This window comes from Chiloscyllium plagiosum, unplaced genomic scaffold, assembly GCF_037043375.1.
Source record: "Chiloscyllium plagiosum isolate Xiang-an unplaced genomic scaffold, Cpla_swu_hap1 HiC_scaffold_19, whole genome shotgun sequence".
In the NCBI taxonomy this organism is placed as follows: Eukaryota; Metazoa; Chordata; class Chondrichthyes; order Orectolobiformes; family Hemiscylliidae; genus Chiloscyllium; species Chiloscyllium plagiosum.
The window spans coordinates 44,974,127-44,998,140 of NW_028270157.1; the positions used below are offsets into that span (position 1 = coordinate 44,974,127).

Sequence of the window (24,014 nt, forward strand, 5' to 3'; positions counted from 1 at the left end):
TCCATTTAATGTGCTTTCTTAGTGAACACAAATTGATAAGCCTAGTTTGCTTACATGAAAATGATGGCAATGCAGAGATATAATTAATTGGAGACAGAGAACTCTGTGTCATCAGGATATGATTGAACAAATGAATTTTTTTTCTTTAGCTTCCCCAATGTCTTGACAGTCTTGTCAACCTCGTTGATCCTGCCCTGCAGCCTCAGTGTAACAGTGTGGGGCTGAATCGACTCATTTCTGAGATTGATCAGCGGTGGGCGGAGTGGGCCTGCGCAGGCGCACTGCGGCTCCGCGGGCCGGGCTGTGGGTGTGCGGCTGCGCAGACTGTCGGGTAGGTGACAAACAATCGGCGCAAAAAGACATCCGAAAGGAGGCGAAGTAAGAAACCCGGGAGAGTGGGGAGCCCAGCGGGGACAGTGGGGAGCCCGGCTGTGGGTCCTGGGCCCAGGCCCCAGGCCCGGTTTCCAGCAGACATTAGGATGATTGGGGCCGGCTGCCTATCCAGGGGTCAGTGAGCATCATTTGCTCTAACTGATCCCTGGTTCAGCAGTGTTTGTCACCCTGAGACTGACAGCCCTGACTGGGCAACTTGGAACCTGAGCCGAGCCCACCGCGGGGGCACCTATCACTGCTTTCTCTCCTATAACCTGACTACACGCCCTTTGCCCAGCCTGACCCTACAGCAACCCTGTCCCTGTGCCTGGCCCTTTCCCTGCACCCACTGTGCGCCTGGCCTTGTCACTGAATCCACTGCGTGCCCAGCAAGTTCCTGCTCTCACCCTGTGCCCAGCCTGTCCCCGCACCTACTGTGTGCCTAGCTCAGGCTTGCACTAGGCCCTATGCAGGACTTGTGCCCACCTGGCACAGGCCATGTCTAACAAGACTAATTGGCTAGCATAGATCTGTCCATTTTTTAGCAGGACGTGCAACATCTGCACAATTTATATGTTCCACAGACTAAAAATGTGTGGTAAAAGATCTGTATCTATTAATGGATCCGTGGGTGTAGCCTTACACTTTGTGCCATTCCATTAGGTTCCTGTAGTATTCAATGGGTTTTGTGGATGTATGTATGCTCATTGCATTTGTATGTAGTAAGCGTGATATATACCAAGATAGGAGAAAGTGAGGGCTGCAGATGCTGGAGATCAGAGCTGAAAATGTGTTGCTGGAAAAGCGCAGCAGGTCAGGAAGAAGGGCTTATGCCCGAAACGTCGATTCTCCTGTTCCTTGGATGCTACCTGACCTGCTGCGCTTTTCCAACAATACATTTTCAGCATATACCAAGATAGTCCATGCAGCTATGTGACCTCGATAGTAAGGCAGGTTTGTATTGATACTGGGTTGGGGCTACAGAATTGTATTCTGGTTGGGTGTGTCTGTGTTAGTATTGAGTGGGATTTGTGAGGGATGGTGTAGATGGACATGAAATTTATGTGGTTTATGTTGTAACTTGACTAGTGGAAAAACAAAATTTCTAATCAACCTGTTCAGAGATGTTGTTATATACCTCTGAAGCAGGTAGGACTTGAATGCAGGCCACGTGACTGAGGTAGGGATACTATCACAGTCCAAGTGTCTTTGAAACTGTATACTGAAGTTCATATATTATCTTTACTTTAATATTCTCTTGCTTTTCATAGTGGGACTAGATGGATACTTCTGCAGCAAAAACCTTCTGGGGTCAGACAAACCAGGAGATAGCTTCAGGTAAATTCCTGCTTTTGTCATAACAGTATGAAATAACCACCTTATTTTCTCTACAGTGCAGTAACTGAATTTTTTTCTTTCTTTGATATTACAATTGGTTGCACAGTGAGAAGGTGAGTAAATACAGAAGAATCTATAATATGACTGTTCAGAATGGTGCGATTTAAAAAAAAATGGCATTTGGTCATTGAGCTATGATCAATTAATTGTCTCTAGCTCATAAGTGAAGGAAGCTAGTGATGTTCAGAAGTGCAGAGTCAACATCATTACAGTACAAACATTTGAATTATACAGATTTTACATAATCAAACCTCTGATTCCAGAATGGTCAGGTTTGTAAAGTAGGACTAGAAATTCTGTCTTGTTGGATTTGTGGGTTGGAGGTGACCATTATTACTAATTACATTTGGCAGTGGTATTGAATTGATGTCTTTCCTTTTAGTGGAAGGAAATGTCTTTGTTACATATGCGTTAAGTATTAATTCCTGCAATTTTGATGAAATGAACTTCTGTTGAGAGAATGCTACATCTGCAGTTAATCTCAGGCCACAATCACTGATTAATAACATTGTCTATTTTTAAGCATGAATGACATCAACCTGAGCCCTGTGGGGATGGATCAACTGAATGCTTCATCTGTTAGCAGCACCTTACCTGTCACAGGAAGTCACTTGGGCATGGGTTCACCCACCCACAACCCTCTCCCAGCTCCAGGTATGAAAAGCTGATGTAAACAGAAAAACTTTAGGTTGCAATAGCTGATACTTCCCACTAGCTAACGGACAGCTGACTACACATTCTGTTAACCAGTCACCCATCAATCTCTTAGAGTGCCAGTTGCATTTTCCTTGTTTAGGATTACTACTACTTATAAAAGTCTCATAAAGCTTTTGTGATCATCTTCCTAGATGTACTTGCCTTACCAAATGCATAAAAGTCTAAATCTTTGTTGGGATTAGCAATCGCAAGCACATACATGCACGACACACTCCCTCTTGACAGCACCAGTTTGGGAATTTGTGGATGATCAGTATTACTTTAGAACCTCAATGCTGTTTTCATTCAAATTTTGTCAGCCTTATTGGACCGTTAGAGTTCTATGGTCTTAAACCTATTATCGAGATTGTAAGAGTTTTGCCTGTAAAATTACTGTGCCTTAGGGCTCTCGGTAATTTAACTTGCATTTGGATTTGGCTTTTATTGAAATCTAAGTTGAAGTTTAGAATAGATTGAAGAAGGGTCACTGAGCCTGAAACATTGACTCTGATTTGTCTCCACAGATGCTGCCAGACCTGCTGAGTTTCTCCAGCAAATACTGTTTTTGTTTCAGATTTCCAGCATTTGCTGTTCTTTGATTTAGTTTTAAGAAAAGTGGAAATTATAGTCTTAGGTTTTGTTATTGGGAAGTTTTTAGAACTAAGGAAGGAGCAGCAGAAATTTAAAAAATTGTAGTAGAATCAGGCAGAACATGGATTTGTTAAAGGAAGGTATTTCAGCATGGCTTCCAGTGCACCAAGCCGAGTGTTTAGCTGTCAGAGGAACAGTGTATTTAATGGCAAAGACCTCAAACTGACACCAAGCTCATCATCTACTGAGCAGCAGTGTTACCAGCCCTCCTGTTGAAGACATGGACAATGCAGGGCAGACCTCCATTGAGAAACCCTCATCAGTGATATTTGCATGAAATCCTGGAAATCTGCTGGGAAGATAGGTTCTGGTGGGCTTATGCCCGAAACGTCGATTCTCCTGTTCTCTGGATGCTGCCTGACCTGCTGTGCTTTCCCAGCAACACATTTTCAGCTCTGGTATCAGTATGCTGTCTTAATCCAACATCCCCAGTATCAAGGCACTGATTACAGTCAATTATCTGGGTTGAACATGATACATAGACTGATACGTACAGTATTTACAAAATAAGCTGTTTACTGTGAGCTCCATCATGGCAAGTAGTTATCAGGAGAGCAGAGGAAATACTTTAAGAACATCCTCAAAGCCTCCATTAAACAAATGCAATATCTCCACTGACTCATAGGAATCTCGAGTTCAAGACTGCTCAATCTGAAGAAGCAGCAAAGGTACCAACGATCTTGAATGTCTTTACAGGCCCAGATGGAGCCCAAGCTCAAACAGTGGAAGATGTGTTTGAAAACTGCAGAACCCACCGCACATCAAACAACACCTGCCCCACCTGTGGCAGGGTTTGCTGATCCAGTATTGGACTGTTTCATCACTTGAGAACGCACAATACGGGAGTAAAAGAAAGTCTTCCTTGATACTCAGGGACTGACTAACAGAAGACGAGAATGAAAGGGAAATCATGTTTGACAAATTTAATAGAGTTCTTTGAGGATGCAAGAGGGTGAATAAGGGGGGACTAATAGATGTGTATTTGGATTTTGAAGAAGCATAAGTTTACTTCATAATCTAAGATAATATTAGCACGGATGGAGGTGCATAACTAACAATAGACAGAAACCTTGGATAAATGGATCATTTTCAACCTATCAAACTGGAACTAGTAGAGGGCCCCAAGCATCAGTGATGTGACTTCAACTATTCACAATCTATATTAATGGATAAAGGCACCAACTGCAAATTTGCTGGTGATACAAACATAAGAAAGCAAGTTGCGACAATGATAATAAGACTCTTCAATGGATAGGTTGTTAGTGGGTAAAAAATACCACATGAAGTGTAATGTGTGTGAACTTGTCAACTTTGATAAGAAGAATAGAAACGTAGTACATTATTTAAATTTTTAAAAAAATCACAGAACTGTGTTACAGATGGATCTGGAAATCTTGGAACAAAAGTTTTAGTATGCAGCTACAACAAATTATCCAGAAGGCAAATAGAATGTTGCCATTTATTGTGAGGGGAATAGAATATGGAAGTAGGATAGTTTTGCTACATTTATACACAGTACTGGTGAGGTGATCTTATTTAGACATATCAGATTCTGGATGGATACTGCAAGATTGTTTCCTCTCTTGGGGGAATCCAGAACCGGTCTCCCATTTAACAGAGATTAGATGAAATTTCTCTTGGAGGTTTGTTAATCTTTGGAAATTTCTTTCAGAGACAGCAATGAAGGCTCTATGTATATTTTATTTATTCCAATGTGAGCATCACTTCCAAAGCCAGGATTGTTTCTAATCCCTAATTTCTTTGAACTGAATGGTCTTCTAGGACACTTCCTTGGCCAGTTAAGAATGAACCACACAATGTGGGTCTAGAATCACATGTATGCCAGACCAGGGAAGGAGAGTAGATTTCCTTCCCTAAAGGAAATGAGGGAACAGATTGGGTATTAGTATAAAATTTCTTGATTGTCATTATTGAGACTGGTTTTTGTGTCTATTTATATTTTGGATTTAATTAATTAATTGAATTTTCCCCTTTCAAGGCTGAGTTAGATTGTTGATCTACAAGGAAATCAAGAGTAATGGGGATAGGCTAGAAAATAGGATTAAAGCCACAATCAGATCAGTCTTGCTGTTATTGAGTTGCAGAGAAGAAGTGAAGGGCAAAATGGTCTGCTCCTATTTTTGTTTCTCATGACCTTCCCATTATCAGATAGATGACTGTGGAGAGAATAAATTCATCTATCTTTGCTAGGTTGTAGGCTGAAAATTATGGTTTTGATACCGCAGCTGAGTAGAAAGTTGGTTGGAGGAATGGCACTTGAAACTGGGCAGTAGAAAAACAAGATATTAAATAAGAAGCAAAAGTGGAAGGTGAGATTCTAAACCAAGTGACAGTACCAGAGGAGTAAGAGGACAGACTAAGTTCTGGTTAGGTGATTAGAGTAAGTGGTAAGTGAACAATAAATTACATTTCAACAGTCATAGAAGACTCAACCAGATACTTGTAATTTGATTTTCTCAGGTTTTTTAATTTATCACATTTTGATGGATTGTAATGAGAATGCTTTGATGTCTTTGATTTCAGCTAATTGTTGAAAAGCTCATGCAAATTCACACTACTGCATGTAATTCGTATAGGGCAAAATCATAATCAGGGTCACCGTATAATCGAACATGCCAAATTATTTTCCATAACATTGTGTTTAGCAAATTTACTGGTATTTAAGGATCTAATTCTGCTTTTCACCTTGCTTTCTATAAAAACCATATAGTTATGTTCTGAATATACTATCAGAGTGCATCAAATATGCACAAAAATGGTATATATGATGATTATTAGGAGGGACAGCAATCTACTGCTTACAATATCCTGCTTATGATGCAATTTCTTTTACATTGTTGAGACCAAATGTAGACTGGGTGACTGCTTTGTGGAGCACCACCCTTTTTGTCTGTAGGAATGATCTAGGCCTTCCAGTTGCTTGCCATTTCAATAAACCACTTTGCTATTATTGCTAACATTTCTGTCCTGGGCTGGCTGCAAATTTCCAACAAGATGCAACTCCAGTTTGAAGAACAACACCATCTGAAAGTGCCTGCCTTATGTCTGTCCTCCATTTTTCTTACATTCTCTCTTCCCCATTGTCAAAAAGCCTTGTGTTCTTTGTGACTTGCCTATTTTGCTCTTCATAGGAAAATCCATTCTCTCTTTCACACCCATTTTAAATTTCTTTCTCTTCACCATTATTAACAACTCCTTTCTCTTTTGCACTAGGCATATCCACCATCTTCCACCTTGCTTCTTTGCCTCTGTCAAAAGTATTAAAAAATGATCCAACATTTCAGTTCTGAAGAAGTCATACCCCCCGACTTGAAATATTAACTCTTTCTATTTCAGACCTACTGAGTTTTACTCAACTTTGATCTCCAGCATCTGCAGACCTCACTTTCTCCTACTGAGTTTTTCCACTATTCTTTGTGCTTGTAGCAGTTAACTTTTACTTATTTGAGCAAAACATAATGTGCTGTGCAGCATATATGAAAGATGTTTGGTACATGCTTGAATACTTCATTTGACTTCTTGGTGTTTAAATCACAGGAATGCCAGTGGCAATACCGAACCTTAGTCCTTCCTTAGGCTCCCTCCCGTCAGCTCTTTCATTAATGCTTCCAATGAGTATTGGAGAACGTGGAGTAATGTGCAGTATTCCAGAGCGGAATTATACTTTGCCACCTCCTCCATATCCACATTTGGAGAACAGCTACTTTCGGCACATTCTCCCGGGTGAGTAAAGATCTCGCAACAACAGGGAACTGTTTAGTGTTTGCTTTCTTTCAAAGTTCTAAACATCTTGCCAGAAATGTATTGTGTATTCCTTCAATACATGCCCAACGTTTGGGCAATTGAACAACAAAAAGATTCAGGTTGTTGTCACTTTGCATATTCACATTGAGATGAAAAGCCCTGTTCCTGCCCAAGAAGTGGTGTTAACACTCCACATTCTGCTATTCTCTTCTTGTACCTTGCCTCGAAAATGAAGAGAAGTATAATGTTTTAATATGAAATTAATGTTTATTACTTTATCATTAATTCACACTTGTTATTTGCTGTAGGTATTTTGTCTTACTTGGCTGACAGACCACCTCCCCAGTACATCCATTCTAGCGCTATCAGTGTGGATGGAAACCCTGCACTGCCTGTTTCTAGCAACCCACCTACCCTTGATCATTATGAACCTAATGGTGCTGTGGGCTTGGAATCAAGCATCGTTTCCATTGACTCGAGACATGTAGGCACTCACAACTCCCAGAATCTGCATCAGAGCAACAACCAGGAAGTTCCACTGAATGCTAACATCTCCATGGAAACAGTTTCTAGAGTTAATAGTCCCATCTCGACAGAAGGGATGAGTGAAGATTTGACTATGAATGGTGTAACAGGAAAGCCACAGGCATTGTCTTCTGGCTCCAGAAACCATGAAACAATAACTGTGGACTCCGTGGGGAATAATTTGGAAGCAGAGGCAGTAGGTCAGAATACAATAATTCCAATACATGCTAATGCAATAGAGTTACCAGTTGTCATGGAACCAGAACAAATAACTGGTCGGGTAAACAACATGCCAGAGAATTCTCTGAGTGACTCCATCCATGCTGCTACAATAAACCCAAATCCAGTAGGAGTGGCACTTTCATCTTCTCACTCACTGCCTTCACTTGAGCCAGTGTCTCTTCATGGATCCAGTGTAGGACTGGACAGAGTTTCTGTTTCCACTATTACAACAGAGGTCTCCATGAGGACCAATCAGGTAGATGGGTCCTCAGAAAACCTTTCATATGTGTCAGGATCTCTACAAATGGAGGATTCCAGCTCCAATAAAGAGAATCTGGCAGATTCCTTTACGATTTGTAAGTAATGATTGTTTGTTAACATTAATATTTATAGAATGAAACTTTTTACTTTGAGTCCTGAAGATAAAATGTCTCTTTGTTGACATACTGCATGACTGATGTTCTCTAAGGCTTTATAGATAAAAACAGAGTAAAGCAGTTCATTTCAGCTATTTCTAATGCCTATTTCACCCAGTGGTACCACTTTTGGGTTGATTTGAGGCTGCACCAGCAACTATCACAGTAATGTTACTGCAAAGATGCTGTACACTCATGGACAAGCACCAGATTGGACCAGGTGTACCTCTGGCCGATTGGCTTGCACCTAGTTTCTCCAAGTTTATTTGCTCCCAGTGTCCCTGCCTTGTCTTGCTATTTAGCACAACACAAAACCAGGAAGGTTGTTATGTTTATCAGCAGTCCTCAGTCAGAGTAGGGAAGATAGCCTCAGGGGCCATGGTGCACTAAATCAAGGTCATGCTTCAGTACCAGTCCAGGATTTAGACACGGTCAGTCAATCAGTGACAGTCAAGAGTAAGGAGCCGAATGTTGGGCAGCCCACCACCCATCTTGACTCTTTGTCTCATGGGAACTACTTTCTTCATGAAATGTGAGAGAGAGAGGCAGGCAGTTATTAAAGGAGTTGAAAGAGGGAGGCACAGCTGCTATTTTGGGTATAGATGGAGGAAGTGTTCTGAGTGAATGAGTCAGCAGCACAGAGGCCATGCAGTGTATTGTGGCCTTGGACCAAGGAGGTCTAAACAGCAGCAGGAGCAGGAAATATTAAAGGGAATGTAGGTGACAGCAAGTGAGGGAAGATATTGCAAGCAATAGTGAGAATGGTACAGCATGAGTTTTGGTGGGAGCTAGGTAAGAAGCTTAGATAATAAGTTTTAGTTATCAAAGAGTCAGATGTGGCACTGATGCAGGCTGAGTGGAGAATGTCATTCCTACACTGCTGTTCATTCCTCCAGACAGCTGAGACTGCACTGCCCTGGATGGCAACCTCTGACCAGGCAGGTATTGTGTGATGTTGTGGCCTCCATTGCTATTTTTGCAGGTGGAGATCTCCTCACATCTGCCCTATCTCAACCAGCAGAACATCCAAGCCAATCCGTAAAGTGGAGCACTGTCTGCTATATCTGGGCAGAAACTGTGTAGGGCAGCTCCAAAGTCATTTTGCTTGTCCAGGTGCACAATGGACTTCTGAAGTGATGCAGGCATAAGATATGCTAGTGTTTCAATAGATATCTAGAGAGTAGCAAATCATTCTGGCAAATGGTAAGATGGGGATAAAATTGAATGAGAGAGATGCCATAGAGTGTGGTAGATAATTAATGATGCACTTTTGATAAGATAGTGAGAAATCTCACTGGGATTTGTAACAACAATCCCTCCAAAAGACGTGATGCAAATCAGACTTCGCCAAAAAGAAAACATTCAGCCAGCTGTATAACTGGTAGTTGAAACCGTGAATTTTATTTTGGTTTGATACTCTTTACTATAGTACTTACATTGGTTGAGTAGATCCATTGTTAATTTATTTTATTTAGCTTTTGGAAATGTGAAATCTGCCCGTTCATTCAGAAACCAAAGCGATGTTTTCAATAAGTGTCACAAGCTGACGACTCGTAGTCAGAGAGCTCATATTGTCATCACATGGCAATCTTCCTTAAATTTTGGATATGTTTGTTCAATGGCAGAAAATATTTTCTAATAATGTTTCAGCTGCTTTTACATTATAACCTGGATCTTAAGAGGCTGAGCGGGGTGGCACGGTGGCTCAGTGATTAGCACTGCTGCCTCACAGCACCAGGGTCCCAGGTTTGATTCCAGCCTTGGGCGATTGTCTGTGTGGAGTTTGCACGTTCTCCCTGTGTCTGCATGGATTTCCACCGGGTGCTCTGGTTTCCTCCCACAATCCAAAGATGTGCAGGTCAGGTGAATTGGCCATGCTAAATTACCCATAGTGTTAGGTGCATTAGTCAGAGGGAAATGGGTCTGGGTGGGTTACTCTTTGGAGGGTCGGTGTGGAGTTGTTGGGCCGAAGGGCTTGTTTCCACACTGTAGGGAATCTAATCTAATTACACCATTCTCCTGAACTTATTTTGCAGGGCCTTCTAAAAATTGGCCACACTGTGGGATTCACGGTATTCACATTATACAGTATTCAAATGTAGACTAGGTATGACATTTTAATCACCACCAGAATTCAGCCTTTTCACCAGCTGTTTTTTTTTAAAAAATCTGGTATATTTATCTTGATGACTGCAGATTGCACCAGACCTGGGAGCTGACAGGTGAAGACTAATGTAAAAGCAGCGTCAACAGCCAGTGATGAAAATGTACATCTTTTGATATAGAAGTTTTTTTTTCACTATCCTTCAGGGTGTACTGTATGTGACCGTGCTTATCCTGCTGACTGTCCTGAACATGGGGCAGTAACTTTTATACCAGACACACCAGTGAGCAGCCGAGCCCGACTGTCAATTCCAAAACAGCTAAGCCTCAGACAGTCCATCACGGGAGAAGATATTGGTAGGCAGATGTTGGTTTCATCTCATTGTATGGTCTACCTATTTAGAGAGGGAAGTTATTATCTTAAGGATTCTTTTGAGAACCTTCTGGAATAGCTTAGACTGAAAATTCATTGTGTTGGCTCCGGTGGAATTAAACTTAAACTGTCTGCTGTGCTTTTAATTTCCCGAAATGTGTTTCTGTCTTTGTTTACTTTGAAAACGTTTGATACATTTTCCTTTAGTTTTAATGGATATCCTTCGTGTGGCATAATTTTAAAATGTGTCTTCTTTAGGGTCCTCTGACATGCCCTAAATCTAATTGTAGCCTCTTGTAGATATTTTCTAATCAACTTGTTCAAAAATGCTATTAAACACATCTGGAGCATGTGGAATTTAAACCCAGGACCTGCTGGTCCAAATTATGGACATTACCACTGCACCACAAGTTCTCCTTGTACCCCATTTATATGGTCCAAAATAATTACCCCTTTCCAAAGCCAAACAAATGGCACTTCCATCTAAATGACCAATCACAACTGTTCCTTCCCTCCATTCTGCCCCTTCCATGGCTAATTTGTGCCTACTAACTTAATTGGTGCTGCCTCCTAGTTCTGTAGCCCTCTCAACCAAACAACCTGCACCCACCTCACTGGAATCAGAAAACCTACTGGCAGCACTAATAATGTTTGATCATTCAATTTGCCCAAATGCATCTGTTGACCCAGACTCCCTCAGTTACTGGATCTCTTTGCAGACTCTGCCGCAGCCTTATTCACTGGGTCTGATCTCTGGCAGGTGTGTGGAGTCAAGAAACAATTCCCATACGCACTTGTTTTGGACCTCTGATTGGAGAAGAGATTAACTTGTTGGAAGTTGCTGATTGGACAAACAAAAACAACACTAATATCTGGAAGGTTAGTATGACTGATATATATCATAAAATCAAACCTTGTACTTGAGTTTTTAATACTATTTTAACTCTAAATAGTAGAGGGTGCAGGGTGAATGGAAAGGAACACAATAACATGCCCAACAGAGTCTTGTGTGATGCATTAGCCACTGGGATATGCAACTAATTGGAAATGTAGTTGTATCCAGTTGAATATATGATTCATTATAAACTAAGTAATACAGACAGTTGTTTGACATGTGATCTCAGTTAAGCAAGGCCCGTGCACGTGTACTACATCTTGCACATTCACTGAATTAACTAGGAAAGAAAATCAGAGAGATCAGGGTGCTTTTATGATTTGACTTATTATAGAACTGTGTTTACCTAGCTCATAAAATGCTGAAATCTGTTGGCAGATTAGCAGAATGCACTCTGAGGCAGTTCTCTTGAAGATCTGTTGTACTCTCGTCAGACCATCTGATTTGAGCACTGCAGTCATTTCATGAACTGAGGCACATGGGAAACAATAAAGGGCAAAACAAAATAAAGTTTGATGCCTGGAACCATTTGATACCAATTCTAGAATGGTCTGGTGTAAAAAAACTGTTCATTTAAATGTGATGAGTTCGGGGAATTTCAAAAGCTTAGGGAATCATAAACATCTGGACAAGGATGCGATAGATGGACTAAATGCTCCTCATTTAGATATCTATCACAATATAGATATTGTAATACCATTTGGTGGCAGTTTGAGAATTATAATACAGGTAGTTCTTTGAAGGTATGATCCCGTAACTATATAAAAATAGCACTTAGTGTTGGCAATGCAATCATATTACAGCCAACACATAGTTTTAAAAGTTTACGCTTTAGCAACACCGTTCCCTATTTGTCAATCACGTTACAGACAGTTTGAGTGAGGATCGGTGCTGGGCTCTCTACTTTTAGTCATTTACATAAATGATTTGGATGCGAACACAATAGGTACAGTTAGTAAATTTGCAGATGACATCAAAATTGGAGGTGTAGTGGACAGCGAAGAGGGTAACCTCAGATGATAACAGGATCTTGACCAGATGAGCCAATGGGCTGAGAAGTGGCAGATGGAGTTTAATTCAGATAAATGTGAGGTGCTGCATTTTGGGAAAGCAAATCTTAGCAGGACTTATACACTTAATGGCAAGGTCCTAGGGAGTGTTGCTGAACAAAGAGACCTTGGAGTGCAGGTTCATAGCTCCTTGAAAGTGGAGTTGCAAATAGATAGGATAGTTAAGAAGACATTTGGTATGCTTTCCTTTATTGGTCAGAGTACAGGAGTTGGGAGGTCATGTTGAGGCTATACAGGACATTGGTTAGGCTACTGTTGGAATACTGCATGCAATTCTGGTCTCCTTCCTATTGGAAAGATGTTGTGAAACTTGAAAGGGTTCAGAAAAGATTTGCAAGGAGGGTTGGAGGATTTGAGCTATAGGGAGAGGCTGAACAGGCTGGGCTGTTTTCTCTGGAGCGTCTGAGGCTGACCTTATAGAGGTTTACAAAATTGAGGGGCATGGATAGGGTAAATAGACAAAGTCTTTTCCCTGGGGTCGGGGAGTCCAGAACTAGAGGGCATAGGTTAGGGTAAGAAGGGAAAGATATAAAAGAGACCTAAGGGGCAACTTTTTCACACAGAGGGTGGTACGTATATGGAACGAGCTGCCAGGGGAAGTGGTCGAGGCTGGTACAATTGCAACATTTAAGAGGCATTTGGATGGATATATGAATAGGAAGGGTTTGGAGGGATATGGGCCGGATGCTGGCAGGTGGGACTAGATTGGGTTGGGATATCTGGTCAAGATGGACGGGTTGGACTGAAGGGTCTGTTTCCATGCTGTGCATTTCTATGACGCTATGAAATGCACGTGTAAGCAGAATGACCTGCGCTGTAGTATATTTTATGAATCTTTATTAGCCTAATTTCCTCTTAACATTTTCAAGTCTCCTTCTTTATCTATTTCCTGTTACAGTCCCGAAGTATTTTACCTTATGATGGAATTGTGTTTGTTTTTTTAATTCAGATATTTTGCAATTATGTTTTGGAATTTCTGATAGTGACAGCAGATGAGAACATCTGTAACTGGATGATGTTTGTACACCGAGCGAGGTGAGTATATTGTAAGGATATATGCAATGTAGATATCACAAAAGATAAAATACTGACAGCAGGTTACAGCTTGCTTGTGCAAAACCCATAAGTTTATTGCTCATCTGCTTAAATTATATTTAGCAAAGAAAATGTTCCATTTTCAACATTTGCATAGATCTCCTGCTAATATGCTACAAAAAGGCCGAAAATTAGATTAGATTAGATTACTTACAGTGTGGAAACAGGCCCTGCGGCCCAACAAGTCCACACCGACCCGCCAAAGCGCAACCCACCCATTCCCCTACATTTACCTCTTTGCCTAACACTACGGGCAATTTAGCATGGCCAATTCACCTGACCTGCACATCTTTGGACTGTGGGAGGAAACCGGAGCACCCGGCGGAAACCCACGCAGACACGGGGAGAACAAGCAAACTCCACACAGTCGGTCGCCTGAGGCGGGAATTGAACCCGGGTCTCTGGCGCTGTGAGGCAGCAGTGCTAACCACTGTGCCACCGTGCCGCCCACTAGTGCCTGCTTATTCTGCCAGTGTGATGAAAGTGGCAGAAAGTATGACATGGTGATTTGGACAGTTTTTAAAACTTACAATATTTAATTTAACAATTATTACATCTCCTGTAGGACACGGGAGGAGCAAAACCTAGTAGCCTATCCTCACAATGGGAAGATTTATTTCTGTACATCCAAAGAGATTCCTCCTAACCATGAGCTACTTTTTTACTATACCAGGGACTATGCAAGGCAACTTGGTAAGTGGTACTCGGTCTTCCCATTAATTTGTTTTAAATTTAGTTAATTATTCTGGATAATTCAAAATGCAATAACCAGACGTTATTATCTGTGCTCTGTAGCAAGGCTGAAATCTCTTCATTTGGTCCCTTATCAGGCTTCTCAGGACAGTGTAATGGGATTGCATGGAACGTGGTTGTAGATATTTTCTAATCTACCAGTTCAGAGATGGTATTACACACCTCTGGAGTATATGGGACTTGAACCTGGGTCACCTGGCTCAGAGGCAGGGACACTACCACTGTGTCACAAGAACCCTATGGAATGTGATTATATACACTTTGATATCCAAAAAGTGATCTGGGAGTCGGCAGCTATTTTGTCTGCGTTCCTACTCAAAAATCTGCATGAGTAGAAACCAAGGATCGTTTTTAAAAGTCTCTAGACTGAAGACAGAGAAAATGTGGGCACGACTTGTATGTTTAAAAATATTTACTGTCCATCTATTCTGATTTGTTTTGTGTTCAGTATGCTCTTTCCTCTTAATTTGTTCATCTTTATTTTCTGTCTCAGTTCATACCAAAGCTAGGAAATTCAACTTAAGTACAATTGCAAAACCTGAAACATGATTAGGTCAACATTTACTACTTGCCTTTGTTGCATGCAGCAAAACAGCTTGGGTCTCTAGCAATTAGAAACCGATACTGACTTCACAATTCTGATTCTCTTTGAAATGTCTACTTGAGTTATAAAGCTATCGATTAAATTCATTTGTGAAAATGTATGCTATTGTATGGAGATTCCTTTTGTTTGTGCTCTACTACCTCAGGAAGTTCAGATATATGTGCATTGTGGGAGACCAGTACCTGGAGTTGTTATCTTCAATTGGTTTGCTGTAATTTAAGGTGGCAGTAAGAGTTAAAAAGTTCTTTCTCCTTTCCCTAAAATTTGGCAAATGGAGTGTAATTTAGGAAAGTGTAAGGATTGTTGCTGTAGTTGGAAGAGTGTTGAGTAGAAATTTAATTAAATGAAGAGAGAGACTGCAGAATGTTGTAGTCGAGATCTGGGTCTCATTATATATGAATGACAAAAAGTAACCATGCAGCTTCGGCAAGTAACTAGGAAGGCAAATGGAATCTTGGTCTTTATTGCAAAGGGATAAAGCACGGAAATGGCAAAGTCCTGCTAAACTGTATCAGGCACTGGTGAAACCACAAGTGTACTGCCCGCACTTTTACTCCTCTTATTTCAGGAGTATACTTTGGTGGAGACAATTCAGAGAAAGATAACTACTGAAATTAAGGGGTTTTCTTACCATGTAATGTTGACCATGTTGATATTTACTCAGTAGACTATTGAAGAACAAGAGGTGAACTTTTCGAAATAAAAAGATTTTGAAGGAGCTTGGTGTAGTAAATGCTAAGAGGATGGTTTTTGGGGGGAAATCTAGAAATAGGATTCCCAGGTTAATATACCGAGTCTTCCATTTAAGTTGATAAAGATTTCTTCTCAGAGGGTGGTTAGCTTTCAAAAATCCTCTACTCCAGAGAGCTATGGCGGCTGGGTAATTGAATATCATTGAAGACTTAGTTTGATAGATAATTGCACTGACCTACAACTGCAGTTATTTCTTGTTGTAGAATCCTACCGTGTGAAAACAGGCCCTTCAGCCCACAAGTCCATACCGACCCATTCCTCTCCCATCCCATATTTACTCCTGAGTAATGCCCCTAACCTTCATATCCCTGAACACTATAGGTGAATTGGCTATGCTAAATTCCCCAATCTACACATCTTTGGACTATGGGGGGAAACCGGAGCACCTAGAGGAAACAAAGACATGTGCAAACTCCAAACAGACGGGCACCCAAGGCTGGAATTGAACCCGGGTCCCTGGCACTGCGAAACTGCAGTGCTAGCCACTGAACCATGGTGTCGCACCTTATGTATTGTTACAGAAACATTCATTGCATCTATAGCTCTATTTCAGAACTTGATATGCACCCACTGACCAATTGAGGAATGGAATATGTATCTTTGTGTATATATTTTGTTGAAGGAGTTCCAGAGCATCCAAATGTACACATGTGTCACTGTGGCAAGGCATATGGTACATACAGTGAGCTGAAGTCACATCTGAGCAGTCATGGACAGAGTCGGGAAAGGAAGTGGAAGTGTTCCATCTGTCCAAGAGCATTCACCTCTTCTACCAAACTAAATGTTCACATGATGGGACACATGGGGATGAAACCACACAAGTGTGAGTTCTGCAGCAAGGCTTTCAGCGATCCCAGCAATCTTCGAACTCACCTGAAAATTCACACAGGTAAGCTTACAATATTCAGTTTTTGCTAAATATACCTCTGAGCAGTGTATCATAGAGTTATACAGTGCAGAAACAGATCCTTTGGTCCAACTCATCTGTGCCAACTGGATATCCTAATCTGATCTTGTCTTATTTGCCAGCATTTGGCCCATTTCCCTCTAAACCCTCTCCTATTCATGTACCCATCCAGAAATCTTTAAAATGTTGTAATTGTACTGTCTCCAGCACTTCCTCTGGCAACTGATTTCAGATGCGCATCACCTTCTGTGTGAAAAAGTTACCCCTTGGGTCCCTTTTAAATCTTGCCCCCCTCACTTTAAACCTATGCTCTCTAGTTTTGGACTCCCCTCCCCTTGGAAGAAGACCATGGCTATTCACACTATCCAAGGTCATGATTTTATAAATCTCTAGAAAGTCAGCCCTCAGCCTCCAACGCGCCAGGGAAAATTTCCTCAGCCTATTCAGCCCCTCCATATATCTCAAACCCTCCAGTCCTTGCAAAGTTCTTGTAAATCTTTTCTGAATATTTTCAAGTTTATCAACATTTTTCTTATACCAGGGAGACAAGAATTGAACACAGTATTCTAAAACTGGCCTCACCAATGTCCTGTACAGCTTCAACATGACATCAACCCCTATAATTAATGCACTGACCAATGAAGACAAGTATGTCAACTGCCTTCTTCACCATCCTGTCTACCTTTGACTCCACTTTCAAGAAACTATATACCTGGACCCCTAGGTCTTTGTTCAGCAACACTCCTCAGGGACCTACCATTAATTGTAAAAGTCCTGCACTGGTTTGCCTTATCAAAACGCAACACCTCATTCTTACCTAAATTAAACTGCACCTGCCACTCCTTGGCTCATTTGATCAAGATCCCATTGTACTTTGAGATTCACTGTCCACTACACCACCAATTTTGGTGTCATCTGCAAACTTCCTATCTTCACATTCAAATCGTTTATATAATAATGAAAAGCAGTGGACCCAGCATCGATCCTTGGGACATGCCACTGGTACAGGCCTCCAATCCTAAAACAATCCTCTACCACCACCCTCTGTCTCCTACTTCAAGCCAATTTAGTATCCAGTTGGCTAGCTCCCCGGTTTCCATGTGATCTAACCTTGCTAACCAGTCTACCATGCAGAACCTTGTCAAATGCCTGAGATAACATTTACTAATCTGCCTTCAGCAATCTTCTTTGAGAACTCTTCAAAAAAACTCAATCAAGTTCGTGTGACATGATTTCCCATGCTCAAAGCTATGTTGACTATCCCTAACCAGTCCTTACCTTTCCAAATACATGTCAAAAAGCGTGGTGCTGGAAAAGCACAGCCAGTCAGACAGCAACTGAGGAGCATAAGCTCTTCATTATCAGGTATAAGTCGAAACATTGACTCTTCGGATTCTCGGATGCTGCCTGATCGGCTGTGCTTTTCCAGCACCACACTTTTTGACATGTATTTGGAAAGGCAAGGACTGGTTAGGGATAGTCAACCTCCAGCATCTGCAGTCCTCACTTTCTCCTCCTTTCCAAATACATGTAAATTGTCCCTCAGAATCCCCTCCAACAACGTACTTGCCACTGAATTATAGGCTCACTGGTCTATAATTCCCTAGTTTTTCCTTACCACCTTTCTTAAATAAAGGCACTACATTAGCAACCCTCCACTTTTCTGGCACTCTCCCTATTCTCTTCAGGAACTGTATTTCCAATACATTAAGCATTTTTTGCAATATGTTTCTGTTACTAGAACAATAAAAGCACAAAGATTAAGTATATTTGTCCTATTTTACAACTAAAAAAAATCCAGTACTTCATGATGCTATTGAACTTAATATGTAGGTTGAAAGAATCTGAATGTTTTGTAAATATAAGCCCACTCTCTGTAACTGAGACAAAATATCGCTGGGAATCTGGTGCTAAATACAGGTATTTCTGGTATAATGCGCACTTCATCAACATGAATTGGCTATAACATAGTTGATGAAATGTAGATGCTTTTTGGATAATGCGAACTTTCTGCTGAACAGGTATAGCAATTTTCTACGGGGTACTGTAAGCAGAGTGGCAAATTTTGCTAGAAGCTGCTTGTTTAAACACAGGGTGTTTCTCTCTCACATTAGCCTGTAGAGCTTTTCCGCAGCAAGTTTAGATGCAAAATAGTCATAGCTAGAGGAGTAGGGAACAGTAAGATTGTGAGGCACACTCTGTCTGACCTCTGACTCATTAAGGTTGGGGGAAAGAGGTTACAAGGGAGAAATTGCCTCAAGGGAATGTGGAGGAGACAGACCAAATGAGACTTCAGGGAGGAGTTGTGTGCTGTAGAGTAGTTTGGGGAAATAGCCCAGAACAGTCATGAGATGACATCTAAAGGATATTGATAAATTGATGGGAGCTGATGGATAGGTGGCAGATGAAGTTTGTTGCAAAGAAATGCAAAGTGATAGTATAAACTAAAGGATATACAGAAGACAGACACCTGGCCATGTAAATCATAAAAGGTGACAGGACAGGTAGAGCTGTTAAAGCATACAGTATTTTGCAGTTCCTTACTGAGGTATAGCATGGAAGAGCAGGAAAGTGAAAATAAACTTTTATAGGACACTATTAGATCTTAGCTGGAGCATTGTGTCGAATTCTGGGTGCCATATTATAGAAAAGATGTAAACGCACCACTGAGACTCCAGGAGAGGTTAATGAGAATGATTCCAGGGATGTAACATTTATGTTATGAGGAACGGTTGGAGAATTTGAGACTGAGAATTTGGTATTCCTTGGAGAGGAAAAGACTAAGAGGAGATTTGATAGGTGCTTTCAAAATGATGAACTCCATGTACAGAGTAGACAGAAAAGAAAACTGCTGCTGCTTGTAACAGGTCAAAATCCTGGAACAACTATCATAATATTGGGTGTTTTGACATAAGAACAGTATTAGGATATTAATGCAAATAAGTGTAAAGCAGTGAATTAGCCTGTTTTAAAAATATATATGCATATGTTTACATTTGCTTTCAGGTCAGAAAAACTACCGCTGTGAAATGTGTGACAAGTCTTTTACTCAGAAGGCTCACCTGGCCTCTCACATGATAATCCACACAGGAGAGAAGAACCTGAAATGTGATTATTGTGAGAAAATGTTCATGCGGCGGCAGGACCTACGGCAGCACATGTTGACCCATACACAGTAAGTCATCCATTAGCTGTTCTAGCTCTTTTGTTTTCTTGTTAGTACTGAGTATTTGCTAAGTTTATTTGCAGAATCTAGTGTGTCAATCCAACTATAAATACATACCTCATTGAATGTAATCCCCTTTTTCAGCATTGCTGTAAGGTTGGAGCATTGGAAAATGCTGGCCAGCAAATGCAATGTTTATGCTTAAGAGTATCAAAAGTCATATGGAAACCAAATTGAGATTCACAAAGCTACCATATTACAACACAAATGTTTAACACTGCCCAGATAAATTAAGTATGGTCTCATTCTATGCAGTTAAAAATCACACAACACCAGGTTGTAGTCTAACAGATTTGTTTGGAAGGACAAGCTTTCAGAGCGCTATTCCTCCATCAGGTAACTCACAAAGAAGCGGTGCTCTGAAAGCTTGTCCTTCCAAATAAACTTGTTGGACTACAACCTAGTGTTGTGTGATTTTTAACTTTGTCCACACCAGTCCAACACCGGCACCTCCACATCTTTCTATGTTCATAATATTGATATGAAATGAACCCCTTGCACAACCCCTTTCAGAGTTTTAACTGAACAATTTGCATGATACAAAATTAAAAAATTAAAATGTGGTGTTAGTAGTAATGGAAGGTTTAATGGAATGAGTCATCTTCCAATTAATGTCTTCTCTCTGGCAGAATTATGCACACATTATTAAGTAATCATAGCTGGATCAATTAACTAATTGGGCAAAGTGGCTACTGCAGATGCTGGAGATTAGAGTCAAGTCACAGCAGGTCAGGCAGCATCCGAGGAGCAGGAAAATCGATGTTTCGGGCAAAAGCCTGATAAAGGGCCTTTGCCCGAAACGTCTATTTTGCTGCTCCTCAATTCTCCATTGTTACATTTTAAGATGATCGCAAATGCAGTTACATTCACTGAACCCAATAACCACCGAGTAAGTAAATGGCTTTTAATTAATGACATGAACAGCAATATACCGATCGTATTAGCAGTGTGGGACTGACTCTTGTCATTTCACTGGTCTTCCTGTGGCCCTGCCAATTAGTCCACTTATCTATCAATCAGCATCCTCCTGTCATACAGTATAAATGTTGATTTCTCTCTCTAGTATTTCTTGTGAATTGTCCTGAGAGATGAAAAACTTTCTCTTCAGCAATACTCAAGTTCTGCACTATCAAATTACTAGTTACATTTTCAATTATTTGCAAGAAAAAAAAGCAATGGCTGGTGAATTCCTAGTGTATTCCCTATATTTAACTTGTCTAAGAAATAATATAAACAGTCAGCTTAAAGCAGAGATGGGAAAGAAAATCCATACTAAAGGAGTAAACAGCAGAACAGCTAAAAAATGAGAAACATAATATTGTGCAGTCAGAATGGATTTCAGAAGGGAAAATCTTGTTTGAGCTACTTTATTAAACAGTAGTAGACGTTATTTATCTGGATTTTCAAAAGGCCTTGGTTCTGATGTTCCATCATAGGCCAATGAATAGAGTATTAGAATGGGGAGTAAGGGGACAAGTGTCAGAATGAATTGCTAGCTGGCTTCAAGAGTGGGAGTAAAAATGTATTTATTCAGTGGCAGAAGATGGGAAGTGATGTTTCACAAGGATGAGTGCTGGGATCTCTTCTGTCCCCAATTTTTATTAAGGATTTGGACTTTGTAAATATAGAAATTTTGGTTTTGACTTTAATGACACCAGATTTGGGAGGATGGTTATCAGTGCGGAGCATTTCTACAGATTATGAGGACAACAATAAGATTGCAGAGTAGACTAATGAAGTGGCACATTTTGGTAGGGAGAATAGTACGGTCACATTATTTGGAAAGTGCAAATATAGATTAGGTAGAAGAACAAATGGATCTATTAGTAACTAAACGTTGCACCACAGATTAGCAAGGCCTTAGTAAATAAGTCAAACAAAATGCTTTATTTCTAGAAGGATGGAAATGGAACAAAAAGTTGTGCTAAATCTGCATTGAACCTTGATTACACTGTATTTGGGAAGGCTGCTGTTTCGGTTGCATTATTTAAAAAATTGATAATGGCATTTTGAGGGTTCAAAGGATTTTTTTTGTTATTTCTTGAGACTTGGGCATCATTAGCAAGGCCTTCCCAAGTTGCCCTTGAGAAGTGGTGATGGACTGCCTTCTTGAACCATCACAGTCCATTGGGTGAATTTAGATTTTAAAAAATGGAGTCTGATTTCTGGGCTGTATATTCTCTAACAATGCAAGTCTGTTTAGCAGCAAGCAACAAAGAGTACTAGCATTGTTATAAGACTCTGGGGGAACTGTCTTGCTCTTCTTTAAATACAACCATGGGATCTTTAGTGTGAACTGAACATATGGACTTTATTTCATGTTTCATCCAAAATATAACACGTGACTGAGCAATATTTCTTCAATACTGTACAGATGTCAGCCTAGATTATATAGTCAAATCATTGAGTGGTCCTGAATTAAATCTCTGTCTGAGGCAAAACTGATAGCATACTAGGATCATCTCAAAAACAGTAAATTAATGTCACCACATTTCTTGACTAGAATGGGCCAGTGTAGCTTTGAATGCACTTAAAGCATTACTGCTCATTCATGCAAGTTGCCATAAATTGCAATGAAGAAAAAAAAACTGTTACACTATGTTTAGGCATTGAGAAAGATTAGGGGTTAAGGATCTGTGACTTCAATATTATAACACCATACATGGTATCTACCAAAAATAAGCATTGAATTTTAATTAACACCTCTAAAATAATTCTTTTTACGCTTTTGTACAGAGAGAGGCAAATCAAGTGTCCAAACTGTGACAAACTCTTCTGGAGGACAACACACTTAAAGAAACATCTCAATTCACATGAAGGAAGAAGGGATTTCATCTGTGAGAAGTGTTCGAAGGCATACTTAACAAAGTATCACTTAACTAGACATTTAAAGATCTGCAAAGGTTCCAAGACATGCCTGCCCATGCAAGATCTGGAGGAAGAGGATGAGGATGTAGATAGTGAGGATGAAGAACTCTTGCAGTCTGGTAGAGGGACCTGCCAGTTGAACAATGACAATTACACCACAGAAGAGGGTGGGCAGTAGGAGTTGCAAAATATTTCAGATGTGACTGTCCTATTGAGCAAGAACACCTTCATGGATTGAGTGCAGAGCTTTCATAATCTTATGAACAACATGCAAATAGATTCCTTATAGAAGATCACAGCAGCTCCCCTGAACCAAATATTGCAGAAATGTAAATAATGGAGCACATTAAGCAAGAGTAGATGAGCACAGAGCAGCGAGGTACCATTAAAAGGAGTATCAGGGACATGAATCAGACACACTGAATATGAAACTAGGTCTTAATTCTAAATTGGTCAATTCTTACTCAGGATCAGTCCAAACATAGATTTTATGAGGTGTATCATTTCATTTCTATAAAATCATACAAGTATCTTGGAGATTGACCTGCAATATGATTAACCAGAACTAGTCTGCTGATGTGAGTTTTAAGAACATGACAATCTGTCACCCTGACAAAGGGAGACACTCATTTACCTGAATTGCTGTTCTAGGAGAAGAAGCATGGCTCCTTGCTGTCCACAATTAATGATATCAAGGATTCGTGAGGAGTTTGGTTAACATGCAAAATAAATCAATGCACTCGTAACCTTGCTTCAAAGTGTTAAGCATAAACTGAGTTCAAAGTGTGCATCTTAAATCTTACTCTACAGTGCTTAGTCCAGTGTGAATCAATCAATCTAGTGGAAGAACAAATGTGCACCTATTGTATATCAGTATTCAGCAGGTATCTTCTAATGGACCTGATTATCTAGACAAAATAGAAATTAACTTTTCATCTGAAACAGTTTTGTGAATGCACATGGAGGTACAATGCACATTGGAAGATAATTGACTTTTTGTAGCAAGTGATATAATTCACACGTTTTGCGAACTGGAAATGAACAGTGAAGGCAAAGTTCAAGTAGACTGTAAAATATTTCAAACTTGTATTGCTGCCTCACACTAATGTAGTTCTTGTGACTCTCCAATGGCTTAGGAAAAAACATATGCAGGTAAGCAACAAACAAGGTGTTTTTTTTTGGCCAAAAAGACAATGCTGACCTGTGTTTAGCTGTAATATATTGTACATCATCTTTTGGTAATATATTTTCCTTAATGTTCCATTCAAAGTAATACTAAAAAGATGAATTAAAATTATGGTGGTTTTATCTTAAAGACAAAA

The 24,014-nt window shown here is 40.3% G+C and overlaps 1 protein-coding gene across 2 annotated transcripts; it reads left to right on the forward strand.

Annotated features, from left to right (window-relative positions):
* Positions 1-359: 359 nt before the first annotated feature.
* prdm4 (PR domain containing 4) lies at positions 360-24,014 on the forward strand. 2 transcript variants are annotated; one of them, XM_043709393.2, is made up of 12 exons: positions 360-378; positions 1,644-1,710; positions 2,294-2,424; positions 6,676-6,861; positions 7,191-7,985; positions 10,356-10,505; positions 11,282-11,400; positions 13,436-13,521; positions 14,147-14,274; positions 16,314-16,580; positions 19,605-19,773; positions 22,561-24,014. In XM_043709393.2, coding segments are annotated over exons 1-12 (2,409 nt in total). In that variant the 5' UTR covers positions 360-377; the 3' UTR covers positions 22,871-24,014. The 2 variants fall into 2 exon arrangements, with proteins under 2 accessions (XP_043565328.1, XP_043565330.1); XM_043709395.2 differs by lacking the exon at positions 360-378 and adding an exon at positions 473-1,552.

Bases quoted from the DNA above. Each gene is read 5' to 3' on its own strand.
- prdm4 (XM_043709393.2), top strand. The intron at 7,986-10,355 runs GTAAGTAATGAT...ACTATCCTTCAG, and splicing joins GGCAGATTCCTTTACGATTT to GGTGTACTGTATGTGACCGT. The intron at 10,506-11,281 runs GTAGGCAGATGT...GATCTCTGGCAG, and splicing joins CATCACGGGAGAAGATATTG to GTGTGTGGAGTCAAGAAACA.